This window comes from Hoplias malabaricus, chromosome X1 (genome assembly GCF_029633855.1).
Source record: "Hoplias malabaricus isolate fHopMal1 chromosome X1, fHopMal1.hap1, whole genome shotgun sequence".
In the NCBI taxonomy this organism is placed as follows: Eukaryota; Metazoa; Chordata; class Actinopteri; order Characiformes; family Erythrinidae; genus Hoplias; species Hoplias malabaricus.
In genome coordinates, this window is record NC_089818.1 from 18,444,138 (window position 1) to 18,459,309 (window position 15,172).

General features: G+C 41.7%; 2 protein-coding genes across 3 annotated transcripts; one reads left to right on the forward strand and one right to left on the reverse strand.

Moving 5' to 3' along the window:
• Positions 1–46: 46 nt before the first annotated feature.
• On the reverse strand, positions 47–3,784 carry LOC136675539 (DNA-directed RNA polymerases I, II, and III subunit RPABC1). Of its 2 annotated transcripts, none has more exons than XM_066652125.1 (8): positions 3,438–3,555; positions 3,080–3,254; positions 2,259–2,374; positions 2,033–2,113; positions 1,866–1,924; positions 813–891; positions 436–509; positions 47–285 (listed from the first exon to the last, which is right to left on the reverse strand). In XM_066652125.1, exons 1-7 carry the CDS (start codon positions 3,474–3,476, stop codon positions 444–446), a joined length of 615 nt encoding a protein of 204 aa, XP_066508222.1. In that variant the 5' UTR covers positions 3,477–3,555; the 3' UTR covers positions 47–285; positions 436–443. The 2 variants fall into 2 exon arrangements, with proteins under 2 accessions (XP_066508222.1, XP_066508221.1); XM_066652124.1 differs by lacking the exon at positions 3,438–3,555 and adding an exon at positions 3,610–3,784 and having other exon boundaries at positions 48–285.
• A 2,729-nt stretch (positions 3,785–6,513) lies between these two features.
• Positions 6,514–12,503, forward strand: LOC136675630 (phospholipid hydroperoxide glutathione peroxidase-like). Its single transcript, XM_066652283.1, has 7 exons — positions 6,514–6,641; positions 8,686–8,780; positions 9,238–9,382; positions 10,753–10,904; positions 11,791–11,815; positions 11,899–11,958; positions 12,163–12,503. Exons 1-7 carry the CDS (start codon positions 6,576–6,578, stop codon positions 12,193–12,195), a joined length of 576 nt encoding a protein of 191 aa, XP_066508380.1. The 5' UTR covers positions 6,514–6,575; the 3' UTR covers positions 12,196–12,503.
• Positions 12,504–15,172: the final 2,669 nt, after the last annotated feature.

A 15,172-nucleotide genomic window follows, 5' to 3' on the forward strand; every position in this document is an offset into this window, starting at 1 on the left:
TTACAAAACTAAACTTTTAAACACTGGTGAATGTAACAAAAAACTAGGCCTGTTATTTACAAATACAGGTTTAATCAAAGAACAGTCACAAATACAAAAATGTCAGGAAATTAATGAAAGTTAAACAGAAAACTAATTAAAAAGCAATGGGTTTGGGTCAAATCAAGCACCGCCATCTCTCTTCTCATTCCAAAGCCGTACTGGTTCTGATGTTTACTCAAAACCTGGAGCATTGTCCAAAACAATTTCCATCGTCAAATTCCATCTCCAAGGGCATCCATATTTCTGAGTAATATCATAAACACCATATTGACAAGGTTATACATTTAAAAACAAACTTGAATCAACTGAATGTGGAATTAAAAAAATGTACTGGATAAAGTTACTACAACAAATATTTCTTTAAAATAATAATAATAATAATAATCAGCTTACCACTGTCACTACTGAACGAGTCGGTATGTGATGTATCGACCTGCAGTTTCACTGGGCCTGATGATCTTCACCACCTGATTAAAGAGAGAGTTAAACGAACTAAATTCCAGACATGTTGATATTAGGACAGAAAGTGCCATACTGTAAATATGCTGGACCAGTAGTGTGTTGGATTTTATTTTTAATCAAATACATCAGTAAAAACAAAGACATTTGATTATGCACAACGTACACACACAAGTCTTCAATATACAAGACTTCTTGGGCAGAAGACGGCATTTTGAATCACAAAAAAAACAAGCCCAACACTGTGCATTTTTCTGGTGTTCTACAGCTTTTATTGGAGAGATGCGAATGTGTTGTGCTCAATTTTTTACCTGTCCTCTTTTTATTCCAAAATATCGGGCCACTGGATCTCCAGCCTGAATCCTGGGTAACTGGCTCTCCTTCAGCTTACTGACAACAGTCAAAGAAAACCCCACTCAAAGAAACAATGACACTTCACAGCTCATCAATCTGCCTGTGACACAAATCAATATTTTCCTGACTAAATTAGATTATGCAGATTTTATTTTTCTCTCAATAGCTAACATTCATTTTGCCTCCTTAAAGGCTAAGCACCACTTAATGGACCTCCATGAATATTTCACATTATTTTAGTTACTGACAGATATTAGTATGAATTAAAATGAAAATAGCAGCTTAATTTGCTTTAAAACTGACAATTTTATTAAATTGACGGAAAAACCCGAGCTCGCTACGGAAATTCTTGAATGCAACCGTGACGTCACTGGTGGACAACAGCTGAACAACGCTGCGGTAAAACACCGTTATGACTGACTGTTATGACAGTATCTAGCTAAATAACCAACATTATTCATGACAATAGCCTAGCAATAAGCTAAACTCAAATGTAGAGGTACCGTTATTCTTGTAAATGTGATCGAAGTCGAACTCGAATTCATCCGACGCTATAAACCTCCGTAATGCAGCTACGTAGCCGAGTATAATCTGAGACACCGAGTTTAGCGAGTCAAGCTAACGTTAACTAACACCAACTAAAACTGGTGAAGTGAGTGTCCTTACCCTGTTTACCTCCATGTTACAGAGGCTCTTGAACACCTTTCGTTGGTGTCCTTACATGCCCATATTGTTGGAAAAGCGCCAGTGAAATACAGATAAACGGAGTGAGCGGATGGTCCTTTCTAAAGTGTCCGTTTAAAGGCAACGGTCTTTTAAACCTTACTCCTTGAATTAGTAAGAAATAACATGTTTTCTGACTATCAATAAACACAAGTTAGGAACTCAAATTCCACTGGATTTATTTGTTTGACACTTTCATATCGCTGGTGCTTAGCCTTTAAATTTATGCTGCCTTTTAAAAAACTAGGGATGTTTTTGCAAGTCTTGGCCTGGTTAGTGAAGGATACTATCTCGCTAGCAACTCGGCAACTTCTTCTTTTGTCATAACTATGTGCTCAGGAACCAGCTGAAAATGAAAAAACAAGAATAATTGATATATAAATGGACAAAAAGACTTCAAGCTAGATTAATTGAAAATTGTTTGAATAAAATCTTAACATCTTAATAAACCAACCTCGTGCTCTGTGATGTTGATAAGCAGCTCTTGCTGTAGAAACTGTTCCAGGATGTATTTTGGGGCCATGTCCACCAATGACTGTAAAGAAAATTCTGCTTTCAAACTGGGCCCTGACAGATGTATCACCCATAACTGACAGCTTGATATTATCATAGATAATGAACACCTTCATCGTTGGTCTCACTGCCCACTTAGAGGTGTAGAAACTCATGACGTTTCCTACCTGTTTGGCAGAAGGCGTCATGCCCATTTGGACAACAATAATGGCTCGAGTGATGTTCTCCTCCTGCATGCGCTGGCAATACATCTTGATGGTCTTGATGCCCACTTTCGGCTCCTCTGCATGAATATTAAACACCATGGTTATAGATCACACAGATCTACGATCAGTCAGATCTCACAATAAATTAAATATTAACTCAGGAACACATCACAATGCATGTTACAACTATCCAATACTAATTTAACACACACACAGTGTTTATAAAAGTCCAGCAAGACACAAAGGAACATTAAGTTTTAAAATTTAACACATTTTTTGAACAATATCTGCATACATACAGAATACCAACATGATTTTTTTTTATTCATTCATTATCTGTAACCCTTATCCAATTCAGGGTCGCGGTGGGTCCAAAGCCTACCTGGAATCACTGGGCGCAAGGCGGGAATACACCCTGGAGGGGGCACCAGTCCTTCACAGGGCAACACACACACTTACACATTCACTCATACGGACACTTTTTTGAGTCGCCAATCCACCTGCAACGTGTGTTTTTGGACTGGTCCGGTTTTTGGAAACCGGAGCACCCGGAGGAAACCCACGCGGACACGGGGAGAACACACCAACTCCTCACAGACAGTCACCCGGAGCAGGAATCGAACCCACAACCTCCAGGTCCCTGGAGCTGTGTGACTACCTGCTGCGCCACCGTGCCGCCCCTCAACATGATTTTGACTAACTAAACTAATTTAATTTGACACCTCAGTCACTATGCAGAAATTATGAGGAACAGTTATCCCAGCACTGCACTGGCAGCTCACCGGGGAAGAAGACAAACATCTGGTCGGTGGGGTCGTCGTTGTGAGCAACCAGCACAGTGAGATCAGTCCGCCGCGGGCGACCCTCACTCGGCTTGTCTCCGAACTGACTCTTGAACTCGTCCAGAGTCTGGTCCAGCTCGTCCTGGGTCACCAGGTACCCACGGTCATGACACAGCTGAGAAAAAAACAGCAACGGAGTTAACGTTTTCCAGTTCCACCTTAAAATAGAAATGTTTACATTCTAATGTTCCTGTTGTGGCAGCCAGGACTAACATGGCTTGTCCACTTTAAATGGAGCCGTTAGCGGTTATCTACTGCGCTGACGTTATTTAAAAATACACAGAAATATAGCACTAACGCTGGATAAGCGCTGGTCCACACCGCCCGACAACAACATTTAGGATAGAAAGGATATATCCTGAACTGCTAGAATAGACCATACCGACTACACCATTTAAGGTGGAACGGACAACTGCAACATACACCAGAGCATGTGAGGAAACACAACCTTATTTAACAAAGTGACCAACCTGCATTATCGTCTTCCGAATTTTCCACAAGCGGTAAGTCTCCTCTTCATCGTCCATGATGATTAATGTTAATTATTCTAATATTTTGAAGTTTATTTGACGAACGAAGAGTTCAGTAAACTACACACGCCACAGACCAATACAATCACGTGACCAACATTAGGACCCAAAGGGGTGTCTAGTTATTTGCCAGCGATGGACCATGAAGTAGCTCAATACTACTACTACTACTACTAATAATAATAATAATAATAATAATGTTATTATTATAAATGTTGGTAACTATTTAACCATGTCCCGGGTAAGCATAAAATTTCACACACACCCAGTCACTCACACATTCACACCTGCTTCTCCTTGTTTCTCAGGCAAGAGAAATTTAGCAAAGAGCTCTTGCCCACCACAGATAAGCCCAAACTCTGGATAGTGCCGCTGTAGGTGCAGAGCATGAGATCAGAGACGACCAAGATTTCCTCCCACTGAAACTCCCCAGTATTACCCCCAGTAGCTCAGCCTGGGTGGTGCACAGGGGCAATGAAGCTTTGAGAGCTCTAGCTACCCATCTATAGACTTATAAACCTTCATGGAGATGAAAATTGAGAAATGCTCTGTCTTTCCCAGGAACGAGGAGTTGGATGATAGGCCCAATCTCATACCCAGGTGAAGATGTGAAGATGGTGGGCTACGGAGGATTCCACTATCAGTGGCTGGGAGAGACCCAGCTCATCTAAGCCATCAATGTGGAGCTTGAAAAATTCAGGGACCAGAACATGGTGGGAGAACGTTGTGTCCCAGTAGCACTTCAGCTCCTGAGCACACGGCCTGATCATTCACAGCCACTTCCAGAGCAGTAAAGATACTCGGCGCATGTGGCAGGGCATCCAGAGCATCACCAGCTACAAGAATAAACCACCTGCTTGTGATGGAGATGCTTCCCTACCAGACGTGCTGAACCATTTCTACGCACGGTTTGAGGCACAGAACAACGTAACGGCTGTCTTTTACTGCAGCCGACGTGAGGAAAACTCTATGCAGAGTCGCCCTGCGGAAAGCTGCTGGACCAGACAACATTCCTGGCAGAGTGCTCAGAGAATGTGCAGACCAGCTTGCTGATGTCTTCACTGATATCTTCAACATCTCTCTTAGCAGCGCCGTTGTTCCAACATGCTTCAAGAACACCACCATCATCCCGGTGCCTAAGAATTCTTCTGTGTCCTGCCTCAATGACTGTGGTGGGTCTCATCAGTAAGAACGACGAGTCAGCATACAGAGAGGAGGCGCAGCGGCTAACTGACTGGCATGAAGTCAACAACCTGTCTCTGAACGAGGTCAAAACCAAAGAGATGGTTGTAGAGTTCAGGAAAACAAGTCTGCTGTGGAGATTGCCAGGAATACCAAATTCCTTGGTGTTCACCTAGCGGATGATCTCACCTGGTCCACTAACACCAGTAACATCAAAAAGAAAGCCCAGCAACGCCTCTACTTTCTGCGAAGGCTGAAGAAGGCTCATCTCTCCCCTCCAATTCTCACCACTTTCTACAGAGGAGTCATCGAGAGCATCATGACCAGCTGCATCACTGTCTGGTTTGGAAACTGCACTGGGGCAGATCGCAAGTCCCTCCAGTGGATCGTAAGGACAGCTGAGAAGATTATCGGTGTGTCTCTTCCCTCCATCACAGACAACTACATCACTCGCTGCACCCACAAAGCACTTAACATTGTGGGAGATCACACACACCCTTCACACACACTCCTCAACCTACTGCCGTCTGGAAAAAGGTATCGAAGCATTCGAGCCCTCACATCCAGACTCCGTAACAGCTTCTTCCCACATGCTATCAGACTCCTGAACACCTAGAGACTGAGACTGGACTGAAGAAGCACACACACACACACACACACTTCTTCACGCAAACACTGGTCTGTTGGACTGGAAATGAGTGTACTGTTTACACATACCCTGTTTACGTCATGGTTACATCCAGTTACCGATTACAGCACAAATACACTTTAAATTGCAGTGTCTCTCTCCCTCAACCCCTCCGTACTTATGGCTTTGTATTGTCTTGTATTGTATTGTATTGTACTGTGTGGTCATTGTTTTGTATTTTCTTAGCCATATCTTTTGCACTTTAAGTGTATGCACTGTTTTATGTTGCACTAGCTTTGTACTAGTTGCACTTTAATGTTGTGTATTGTTTTATGTTCTATGTCTTTTGCACTTTAATGTGTGTGCACTGTTTTATGTTTGCACTAGTTGCACTTTAATGTTGTGTATTGTCTTATGTAGCACCTTGGTCCTGGAGGAACGCTATTTCGTTTCTGTATACTGCTGAAATGACAATAAACTTCTTGAACTTGAACTTGATCTATGAACAGGGTAAAATGGGCAAACAAAGTATGCAGAGCAAAGATGCACCACTCCAGTCACTTGTAGAACTACACACTGTTAATATATGATATGTGGAATTGTGGTGCAACAAGTAGTGTCACAGCTGGGGTCACGCTCCAGGAGACTGAGGAATTTGTTGTGTTCTCATGTTGTGTCATGTTGTGTCTGCAGGCTTTCTTCCCAAAGTCCAAAAACACATGTTGGTCACAGATATGTTTCAGTGTTCACAAATAAATAAATCCCAGTCTGTCTCTCACAGTATGCAATTTGTAAAAATACAATTAAAATCATAAATATAAGTTTTTTTAAGATATAAAATATATAACATAAATAATATACAACACATTTTAACTGTTTTTTAATTAAATGAAAAGTATGAAAGAATGAAAAGGATCCAGTTCTCAAGTTTGAGCAATATTTTCTGATTGTTGCGGTTTGAGCAATATTTTCTGATTGTTGCAAAAAGATGTGATTGGCTAAGAAGAAGACAGGAGGCGGGGGTTAAATGTGTTGTGCGATATGATAGGCGTAGAAGCAGAGCGGGGCGGGGCTTAGCGAGTGTAATCCGTGGGAGATGCGGTTGGTCCGCCAGGCGCTTCTGCTCGGTGTTCTCGGAGGAAGGAGCATCGCCAGAGCCATGGTGAGTAAACACACCACTGATTTACTGCCTCATTTAACGTGTCGTTTTTTTTTTCTTCGATTTTCAGGCGAGTTCAACCATGTTTAGAGTGTGTGGAGCTGTGTGTTTATTTTGGGAAAGTCCGCTGGTGTTCCCGTTAATTCACTCCGATGGGCGTTAGCTTAGCTTAGTCAGCAGAGCAGTGCGGGCACTATTAACGGTAACTTAATTCAAACGACGTCTTAGTATTTGTATTCAAGTATATCTTTTAATACATACATATACATATTTTTAACAGACCCTATTACATTTGTAAGAGTCGGGAGTGTGTGTTAATTAGACCTGAAGATATCTAACGTTGGCTGAGGTGACATGACAACTTTAATATAAATGTATGGAACTGTAATGCTGTAAAACTGTAAACATGAAGGCTTAGTACATGATCATAATTAGTTTTTGAATGAGTTATAACTGCTAAAAATATGAGATTAAACGCGAAAGGCTTTCTAGCTTTTCTAGGAGCAAGTGCGCATGGTTTAAAGTCCTTTTGGCTGTGCCCCAATCGAGTTTTAACGTAGGAAGTGGAGCACAGACTTTAACAACACCTTCGTTAGTGTAGTATACACAGTAGAGTAAGTAGTATGCGGTTTTGGATGGGTCCTCTGTCTCAGCTTGTCAGTATTTTATATTTTATAATTCTATTTTAAGGTGCACCTGTTTCGCATATAAGGATTTGTGCACATACACCTTACACACTTAGAATGAAATCGGATGTTCAGGAGCACAGCACATGAAACTGAGATCACCACGCACAGTGCCAAGAGAGCTAAGAAGCCCTTTCCAGCAATAGGCTGTGGAGCAGAGGCAATGAATTCTCTGGAGTGATGAAGCACCATCCAATACCTCTGTGGTGATCTGAAAAAAGAAAAAAAGAAAAAAACACGCCTGCAGTAGGACAGAGAGTGTAAGTCCATTGATTTGCATGTCAAACCGCTGTGGTATTTATGTGGTATTTATGAATTTCCTATTTGCATTTAAGTGAGTGTTGTGATTACACAAAAAAACAGCGTTTGCTTCTGCAGTTGATCTACAGCTGTGTATTTTATGATTCATGTATTAATTCCGTGTTCTGGAAGTGCTGATGATCCCCATGATTAGAACAATCTATTAAGCCATAGTTTGTGACGATGACGATGATGAAACATCATATTCCACACCTGCTTTTACGGTTGGGGTTTTTCAGGTTTATCTTAAATGGTGTAAGTTGTTTTTAACTGTGGTTCAGATTGCAATGCAATTTCACTTTGTTTTTTTATGACGTATAATGTCCTTGCTGTAAATATGCGTAGTGTCGTATGGCATCACTATTCAGGAACTGCTTGTTTGTTCACAGGATAAGCCTATGGATTACTGTGCAATCTGTTTAGCTTTGACCATACAGGCTTGATCTTAATCTCCCACAACAACTGCATTAAATCCCCGTGCTTTTGCTTTAGATTGTGTGTTATCAGGAGATGGAATCTTTTAAATATGTGAAATATAGGAAAACGTCCTGTTCATGACCGACTGAAATGACTTTGTGTTGATGAATGTCCTGTATAACGTCAGTCCGCATAGTAAAGTGTAATAAAACTGTACCAAAGCAGAGCTATATCTAAATTAATTCATATTAATTAATCTTTACTCATATCATGGTATTAGTTCTTTGCCCTGGACAGCTGGACAAAAGGGTTCTCTAATGCTGCATATACACAGAATAAAAAAGCTTTTATTTATTTATATTTGTATTTAACTGGCGCCCCCTCCAGGGTGTGTTCCTGCCTTGCGCCCAGTGATTCCGGGCAGGTTCCGGACCCACCGCGACCTTGAGCTGGATAACGGGGTACAGACTAATGAACGAATGATGATTTTTATTTATTTTTAAATTTATTTCAGATTATGTGAAAATGCTCAGACTTCAGTTATTTATTTATTTATTTACTCCCCTGTCTCCCACTCACACGTCTACTCATTGTGTCGTCTTGTCCCTGATTTTTTGACACCCCACCTCTCTCTTTTACTGCAGTGTGCCCAGGCCAATGACTGGAAAAATGCCAAATCTATATATGAGTTCTCTGCCATAGACATTGATGGAAATGAAGTGTCTTTGGAAAAATACAGGTGAGGAGATCATGCTTTTTTTCTTTGCTTGTAAATGTTCTCAAGCAGTAATCTCTTCAGAGTGGTGCAGATAACTCCAGGATGTCAGCTTAGTGCAGGAGATGAAATCCCTTCCCTCTGCACCTATTAATTTCAGCAAAACCTGTTATTTATACCAGTTGCTCTCTGTGGATTACTCTTAAACCATGTAGGACACTGGGGATATGATAAAGATGTTTTGGGCTCATAACTTGTATTGCTCCACAGTGGTGTTCCTTCAGGAAATGTTTAATCCCCTGTGTGTGTTGGTAGTGATGTTATTCACTACACTCACAAACAAAACGTGTGTGTGTCTGCGTATAAGAAAAATGATTGATTTGATCGTCCAGTTATTTTCTTATGATTGTAATCATTAATGTTTATCTATTTTCAAACCCGGTCATGCAGCTCTAATGACTTTTAATCTTTTTATCCTCAGGGGCTTTGTGTGTATCATCACAAACGTAGCCTCTAAATGAGGGAAAACCCCTGTAAACTACACTCAGTTTGCGGAAATGCACGTCACGTACGCTGAGAAAGGTTTACGCATCCTTGGCTTCCCCTGTAACCAGTTTGGAAAGCAGGTATGTTTGGGCCCATTTTTGATCAAACGTAGACCGTAAACCTTGTGTTTGTGTTTCATTCGGTTAGTGCTCTGTTCCTGCTTTTAATCAAGGAATAATTCACGTTTTTAATGTTCATTAACACTTAATAAGAGCCATTGGGCAAATACAAAAGCACTTTTTGTTAGACATCTGCATATTGTCTTCCGTTTTAAGTGTTACTTATCAGTGAGTTTTGTTGTTTGTTTTTTTTAAACATGGAGAATATGATTATAGTGTTAAACTTTTTTCTATGTGTGATTTTAAGTCCTTTACGCCTTTATTAAACATGGGAATTTCTTTTTTAATTTATCCACGAACTTACATTTACGTTTTGGCACAGCTGCTCGAGATGAGGGTTGGTACATGAGCTTTGCCTGACGTAAACAAGAACTACTGACGTGCAGACTGACCAATTAAATGTTTACAGAGAAGGTTATCGACCAAATACGGTAGCTCTACAGTCAGACCGTCCAATCAGAAGATTTTAGGCTACTTCACCACGCCCCCTTCTCACTCAAGCGAACCAATCGGAGTGGGGGAGGGCGGGACTAGTTTGTGAACGAAACTTCTCGAAGTTCTATGTCAGCTCTAGAAAAACAAAATCCTGGATGTTTGTGAAATTCCGCCCCGACATTTTTTAAAGTCTAAAAAAGAGGACATGTCCAGGTAAAAGAGGACGACTGGTCACCCTACTTTTACTTCATCATTTGAACAAAGCAGCTGTCCCCCACATTTTACTTCATCATTTGAACAAATTGATTCCAGTGGATTGTTGAATCAAGTTGAAAAAACTGAAGAGGTCTAAGCTAGAGAACTGTAAAAAGGATTTAATAAACGAGAGCACAACAAACAGCTATTGAATCTTTCAAACAGCTGCATAGAAGAGAACTGTTCCTCCTTAGAGACTCGTATCTTGGGTTAGAATGGTTTTCTGAGGAGACTCTACAGTGATATTGTATTGTGTTCCAAGGCGAGGCTTATGTCCATATGATTGGCCCATGGGGTATGTGTTTACTACAAACAAATCAAAATACACTTACTGTTGTCTGAACACTGTAAGAAGGTCAGAAGTCAAAGGGAGTTAGTAAATGGATCATAATCTCCTTTGGCCATGGCCTTTCATCCACTAGAGGAAAAGCACTCGCCAAAGCTGCGTTGCAAAATGTAAAGTAAAAAGTGAATTGAAGCCGTAAAAATTCAAACAATGTCTGAAATCGTTTCGCTGGAATGCACGTATCAGTCATTCCAAAGCCGTTAATGCAGTATCTCTAATGTTCACCACGTGAGCTTCTCAGAGAGGTTCACTGTTGCATAAATAAAATTGACTCTTGTATTTTTCTCCTCTTTAGGAGCCTGGCACAGAAGTGGAGATTAAAGAGTTTGCGAAAGGATACAACGCGGAGTTTGACCTCTTCAGTAAGATTGATGTGAACGGCGATAATGCCCATCCTCTCTGGAAGTGGATGAAGGAACAGCCGAAGGGAAAAGGCACTCTGGGAAAGTGAGTTCAGTGTGGATTATTTATTTATTTTTGAAATAGAACACACACAGTTCTATTAGGAATGTATATAATGACATGAAAATATTTCCAAACGTGTAGGATGCCTACTCTGCCTGCAACACTGTTGTTGTATGACGTTTATCAGCTTGTTTTTGTTTCCTGTGTCAGTACAGTGGAACCTATACTAACGAACTTTCCATGATACGAACCGGGCATTTGAATATTTTTTGCCTCCACCAACGAACCTTGACTCTAGAAATGAACCCGAGCCTCCACCGAGCCGGCGGCTGGAAATGGCCACTGACCCCAATAGGCGAGTCTCCCAGCGCCCAGACTTGAGTGAGCTTTTAAGATTAGCAAATTGTAGCTTTAGCAATTTAACATTAGTGTAAATAGCAGACATCGAAATTTGTGCTAAGTTAAACCGTATCTATGCTTCGTATCCCCACATTCACCCACCTACTCTCCGTTATTCCACCCACCCCCCACCTCCCGTCATACAGCCAGTGCCTGTGTTACTCCTCCAGCCAGTCGTCACGTCTTCAAGGTAGCGATGTGTAACCACTTACAACTTTATTTCTTTTTTATTTTTGTTACCAATGTATTTCTCTTTTATTTTTAGTAACGCTACATGTATTTTTTTTACTAATTTGAGAGTGTTGTAAACACATATCAGTGCAAAAAGGGTGACTTTCGGGGCGGGGGCTGGAACGCATTAGTTGCTTTTCCATTATTTTTAATGGGGAAAATTGACTCAAGAAACTAACTTTTCCACTCACGAACCACGTCACGGAATGGATCAAGTTCGCAGGTAGAGATTCCACTGTACTTAACTATCACCCCTAAATGTTCTGAAACTAATTTTCTCCTTGCTTTTTTTTTTTAGTAACATCAAATGGAACTTTACCAAGGTAAATATATTTTACAGAACTGAGTAATTAAGTGTCAAACTTGAATTGTTTAGAATGAGTTGTTTATTTCTGTTCATCTCTAGTTCCTCATCGACAGAGAGGGCCAGGTTGTGAAGCGATACGGACCAATGGATGATCCCAGTGTAAGTTACATGAGCAGGAAAGATACCAGTGCAATCTTAAATAAGGGTTCTAAAATGGTATTGGGCTTAAAACAACAGAACAGGCATCCATAAACCTTCTGTGTTATTTACAAAGAGAAATACTGTTCCGAAGAAATCTATTTTGTGTGTGTGTGTGTGTGTGTTTTTGTAAATGTAATCAGGTAATTTGTTTATCATACACAGGTCGTTGAAAAGGATCTGCCAAAATACATGTAACTAGTCTACACTGACCCTCAATCTGTCCCTACTGTTCAATGGTCTTCTTCACCCCCCTGCACTTCTGGTGCCCACTGGGTTCTTGCAGGTCTCCTCCCATATTAATGACGGCCTTTCCTCAAACCTGACCGCAGGTAGGACTGGCCTGATGAAACCTTGGCGTGCAAACCTCCCTTCGGGAAAGACCCAGCAATACCCAGACGTCCCAGCAGAGTGCAGGCTTACTATCTCCAGCCCTACATAAGTTCTGTCGACCAGTGTCATGCACTTAAATGTTCACTTTTTAGCAATAACAGTAATAAAAAATACTAGTGAAATTTGCACTTTGTTGTGTGGGATTTTTTTTTTTTCTCTGATATTTGAGCTGAGCTTTTTTTAGACAGATTCTTCCACAACGGTACAAGTAGCTATTCCAGCAAAGGAGTGACAAACAAGGGTAGGTGACAGTGTTAGGCAAGCAGGGGGGTGTTCCACAAAGCAGGATTTCTTAGTCAGTCAGATAACTTAACTTAATTTAAACCCAAGTTTAAGTCATCTAGTTAACTGCTTTGTGGAATACCCCCCCTCCCCCAGTTGTCTACAGATTTTTGACTATAGAGCCTGCTGCCTTCAGTTTTAGATTCTCTCGCTAGAGGGCACTACTGAACTACATTTCTAAATGCGCTACAGTATTTTACAGTAAGAGGCTTATATCGAAGCAAATCTGTCTCATCAGACTTTGAAATATTACCACCTTTGAATTTGTAGCACTGAATTTTTTTTGCACTAAAATTATGAATTTTGAACAGAACTCATACATTTTCAAGAAAACGTTTTCACTGTTATTATTAAAGGTTAATAAATTCAGATAAATTTTAGCTCAAAAAAATTCAAACAATATATTTCGAAGTTGCTCAAATTCGGTAGACGAAATTCAGACGCCAAAGTACGAGTTACACAGCTCCAGGGACCTGGAGGTTGTGGGTTCGATTCCCGCTCCGGGTGACTGTCTGTGAGGAGTGTGGTGTGTTCTCCCTGTGTCTGCGTGGGTTTCCTCCGGGTGACTGTCTGTGAGGAGTGTGGCGTGTTCTCCCTGTGTCTGCGTGGGTTTCCTCCGGGTGACTGTCTGTGAGGAGTGTGGTGTGTTCTCTCTGTGTCTGCGTGGGTTTCCTCCGGGTGACTGTCTGTGAGGAGTGTGGTGTGTTCTCTCTGTGTCTGCGTGGGTTTCCTCCGGGTGACTGTCTGTGAGGAGTGTGGTGTGTTCTCCCTGTGTCTGCGTGGGTTTCCTCCGGGTGACTGTCTGTGAGGAGTGTGGTGTGTTCTCCCTGTGTCTGCGTGGGTTTCCTCCGGGTGACTGTCTGTGAGGAGTGTGGTGTGTTCTCTCTGTGTCTGCGTGGGTTTCCTCCGGGTGACTGTGAGGAGTGTGGTGTGTTCTCTCTGTGTCCGCGTGGGTTTCCTCCGGGTGACTGTCTGAGAGGAGTGTGGTGTGTTCTCTCTGTGTCTGCGTGGGTTTCCTCCGGGTGACTGTCTGTGAGGAGTGTGGTGTGTTCTCCCTGTGTCTGCGTGGGTTTCCTCCGGGTGACTGTCTGTGAGGAGTGTGGTGTGTTCTCTCTGTGTCTGCGTGGGTTTCCTCCGGGTGACTGTCTGTGAGGAGTGTGGTGTGTTCTCTCTGTGTCTGCGTGGGTTTCCTCCGGGTGACTGTCTGTGAGGAGTGTGGTGTGTTCTCCCTGTGTCTGCGTGGGTTTCCTCCGGGTGACTGTCTGTGAGGAGTGTGGTGTGTTCTCCCTGTGTCTGCGTGGGTTTCCTCCGGGTGACTGTCTGTGAGGAGTGTGGTGTGTTCTCTCTGTGTCTGCGTGGGTTTCCTCCGTTTGACTGTCTGTGAGGAGTGTGGTGTGTTCTCTCTGTGTCCGCGTGGGTTTCCTCCGGGTGACTGTCTGTGAGGAGTGTGGTGTGTTCTCTCTGTGTCTGCGTGGGTTTCCTCCGGGTGACTGTCTGTGAGGAGTGTGGTGTGTTCTCTCTGTGTCTGCGTGGGTTTCCTCTGGGTGACTGTCTGTGAGGAGTGTGGTGTGTTCTCTCTGTGTCTGCGTGGGTTTCCTCCGGGTGACTGTCTGTGAGGAGTGTGGTGTGTTCTCTCTGTGTCCGCGTGGGTTTCCTCCTGGTGACTGTCTGAGAGGAGTGTGGATTGGCGACTCAAGTGTCCGTAGGTGTGAGTGAATGTGTGACTGTGTGTGTGAAAGCCTTTGTCTTTTTAAACATATGTACATTTAACTTTCATTTGAACAGCACTGAGAAATTGAGCTTATACAAATAAAACTGAAGAAATTACTTATAAACATAGGTTGTACAGTGTAATTGTCTTTGGCGGAGAGGATTTGGCAAATTTTTCATGAGTGCATCTCACACACTCAGCTCCACTGCTCCTCCCACAAACGCATGTTCCTTACAAATAAATAAATAAATAAATTAACAGGCTTTTCAATGGTATTAAATGTATGGCCAAGAAGCATTGTCACAACAAATAAATAATCTACAAACACAATCTCCAATATAAATATTTATAATAATATTAGAAATAACCAGACATTGTTAATATACACACCGACTTTATGAATTAAACTCTGCACTTTGGGATATTATATTTGTACTACACCTTCTGTAATATCAGTTTCAGAATCTTGATAATCTGACAATTACAAAATAAAAATGCCACAGGACATAAACCCCACAGTTCATGTTTCCACATATTCATCACACGCTATATTCACAGGGCCATTACAAAAATAATCCACAGTAAAATGTCTTCATCTTGAGGATATCAATAGTCTGTTATTGTGTCTTTAGTGAACCTTTCAGATTCCTGAGATACTTTGAAAATAAAGAAATAATATCCGCGGAAGGAAGCTAAACGTGTAGTTTCTCCACGGTGTGGAAGTTGTGTTCGTATTTCGCCATCTAGCGGCGACAGAATGAAACTAGTGCAGCATTTAAGGTGAAAGAG

What these genes read in the sequence shown, in the direction of transcription:
- LOC136675539 (XM_066652124.1), bottom strand. Translation starts at nt 3,666, where the DNA reads ATGGACGATGAAGAGGAGACTTACCGCTTGTGGAAAATTCGGAAGACG. An exon ending in TTCGGAAGACGATAATGCAG is followed by an intron (nt 3,255 to 3,609) that starts GTTGGTCACTTT and finishes TTTTTTTCTCAG; the next exon opens with CTGTGTCATGACCGTGGGTA. An exon ending in GCCGAGTTGCTAGCGAGATA is followed by an intron (nt 892 to 1,865) that starts GTATCCTTCACT and finishes GACTGTTGTCAG; the next exon opens with TAAGCTGAAGGAGAGCCAGT.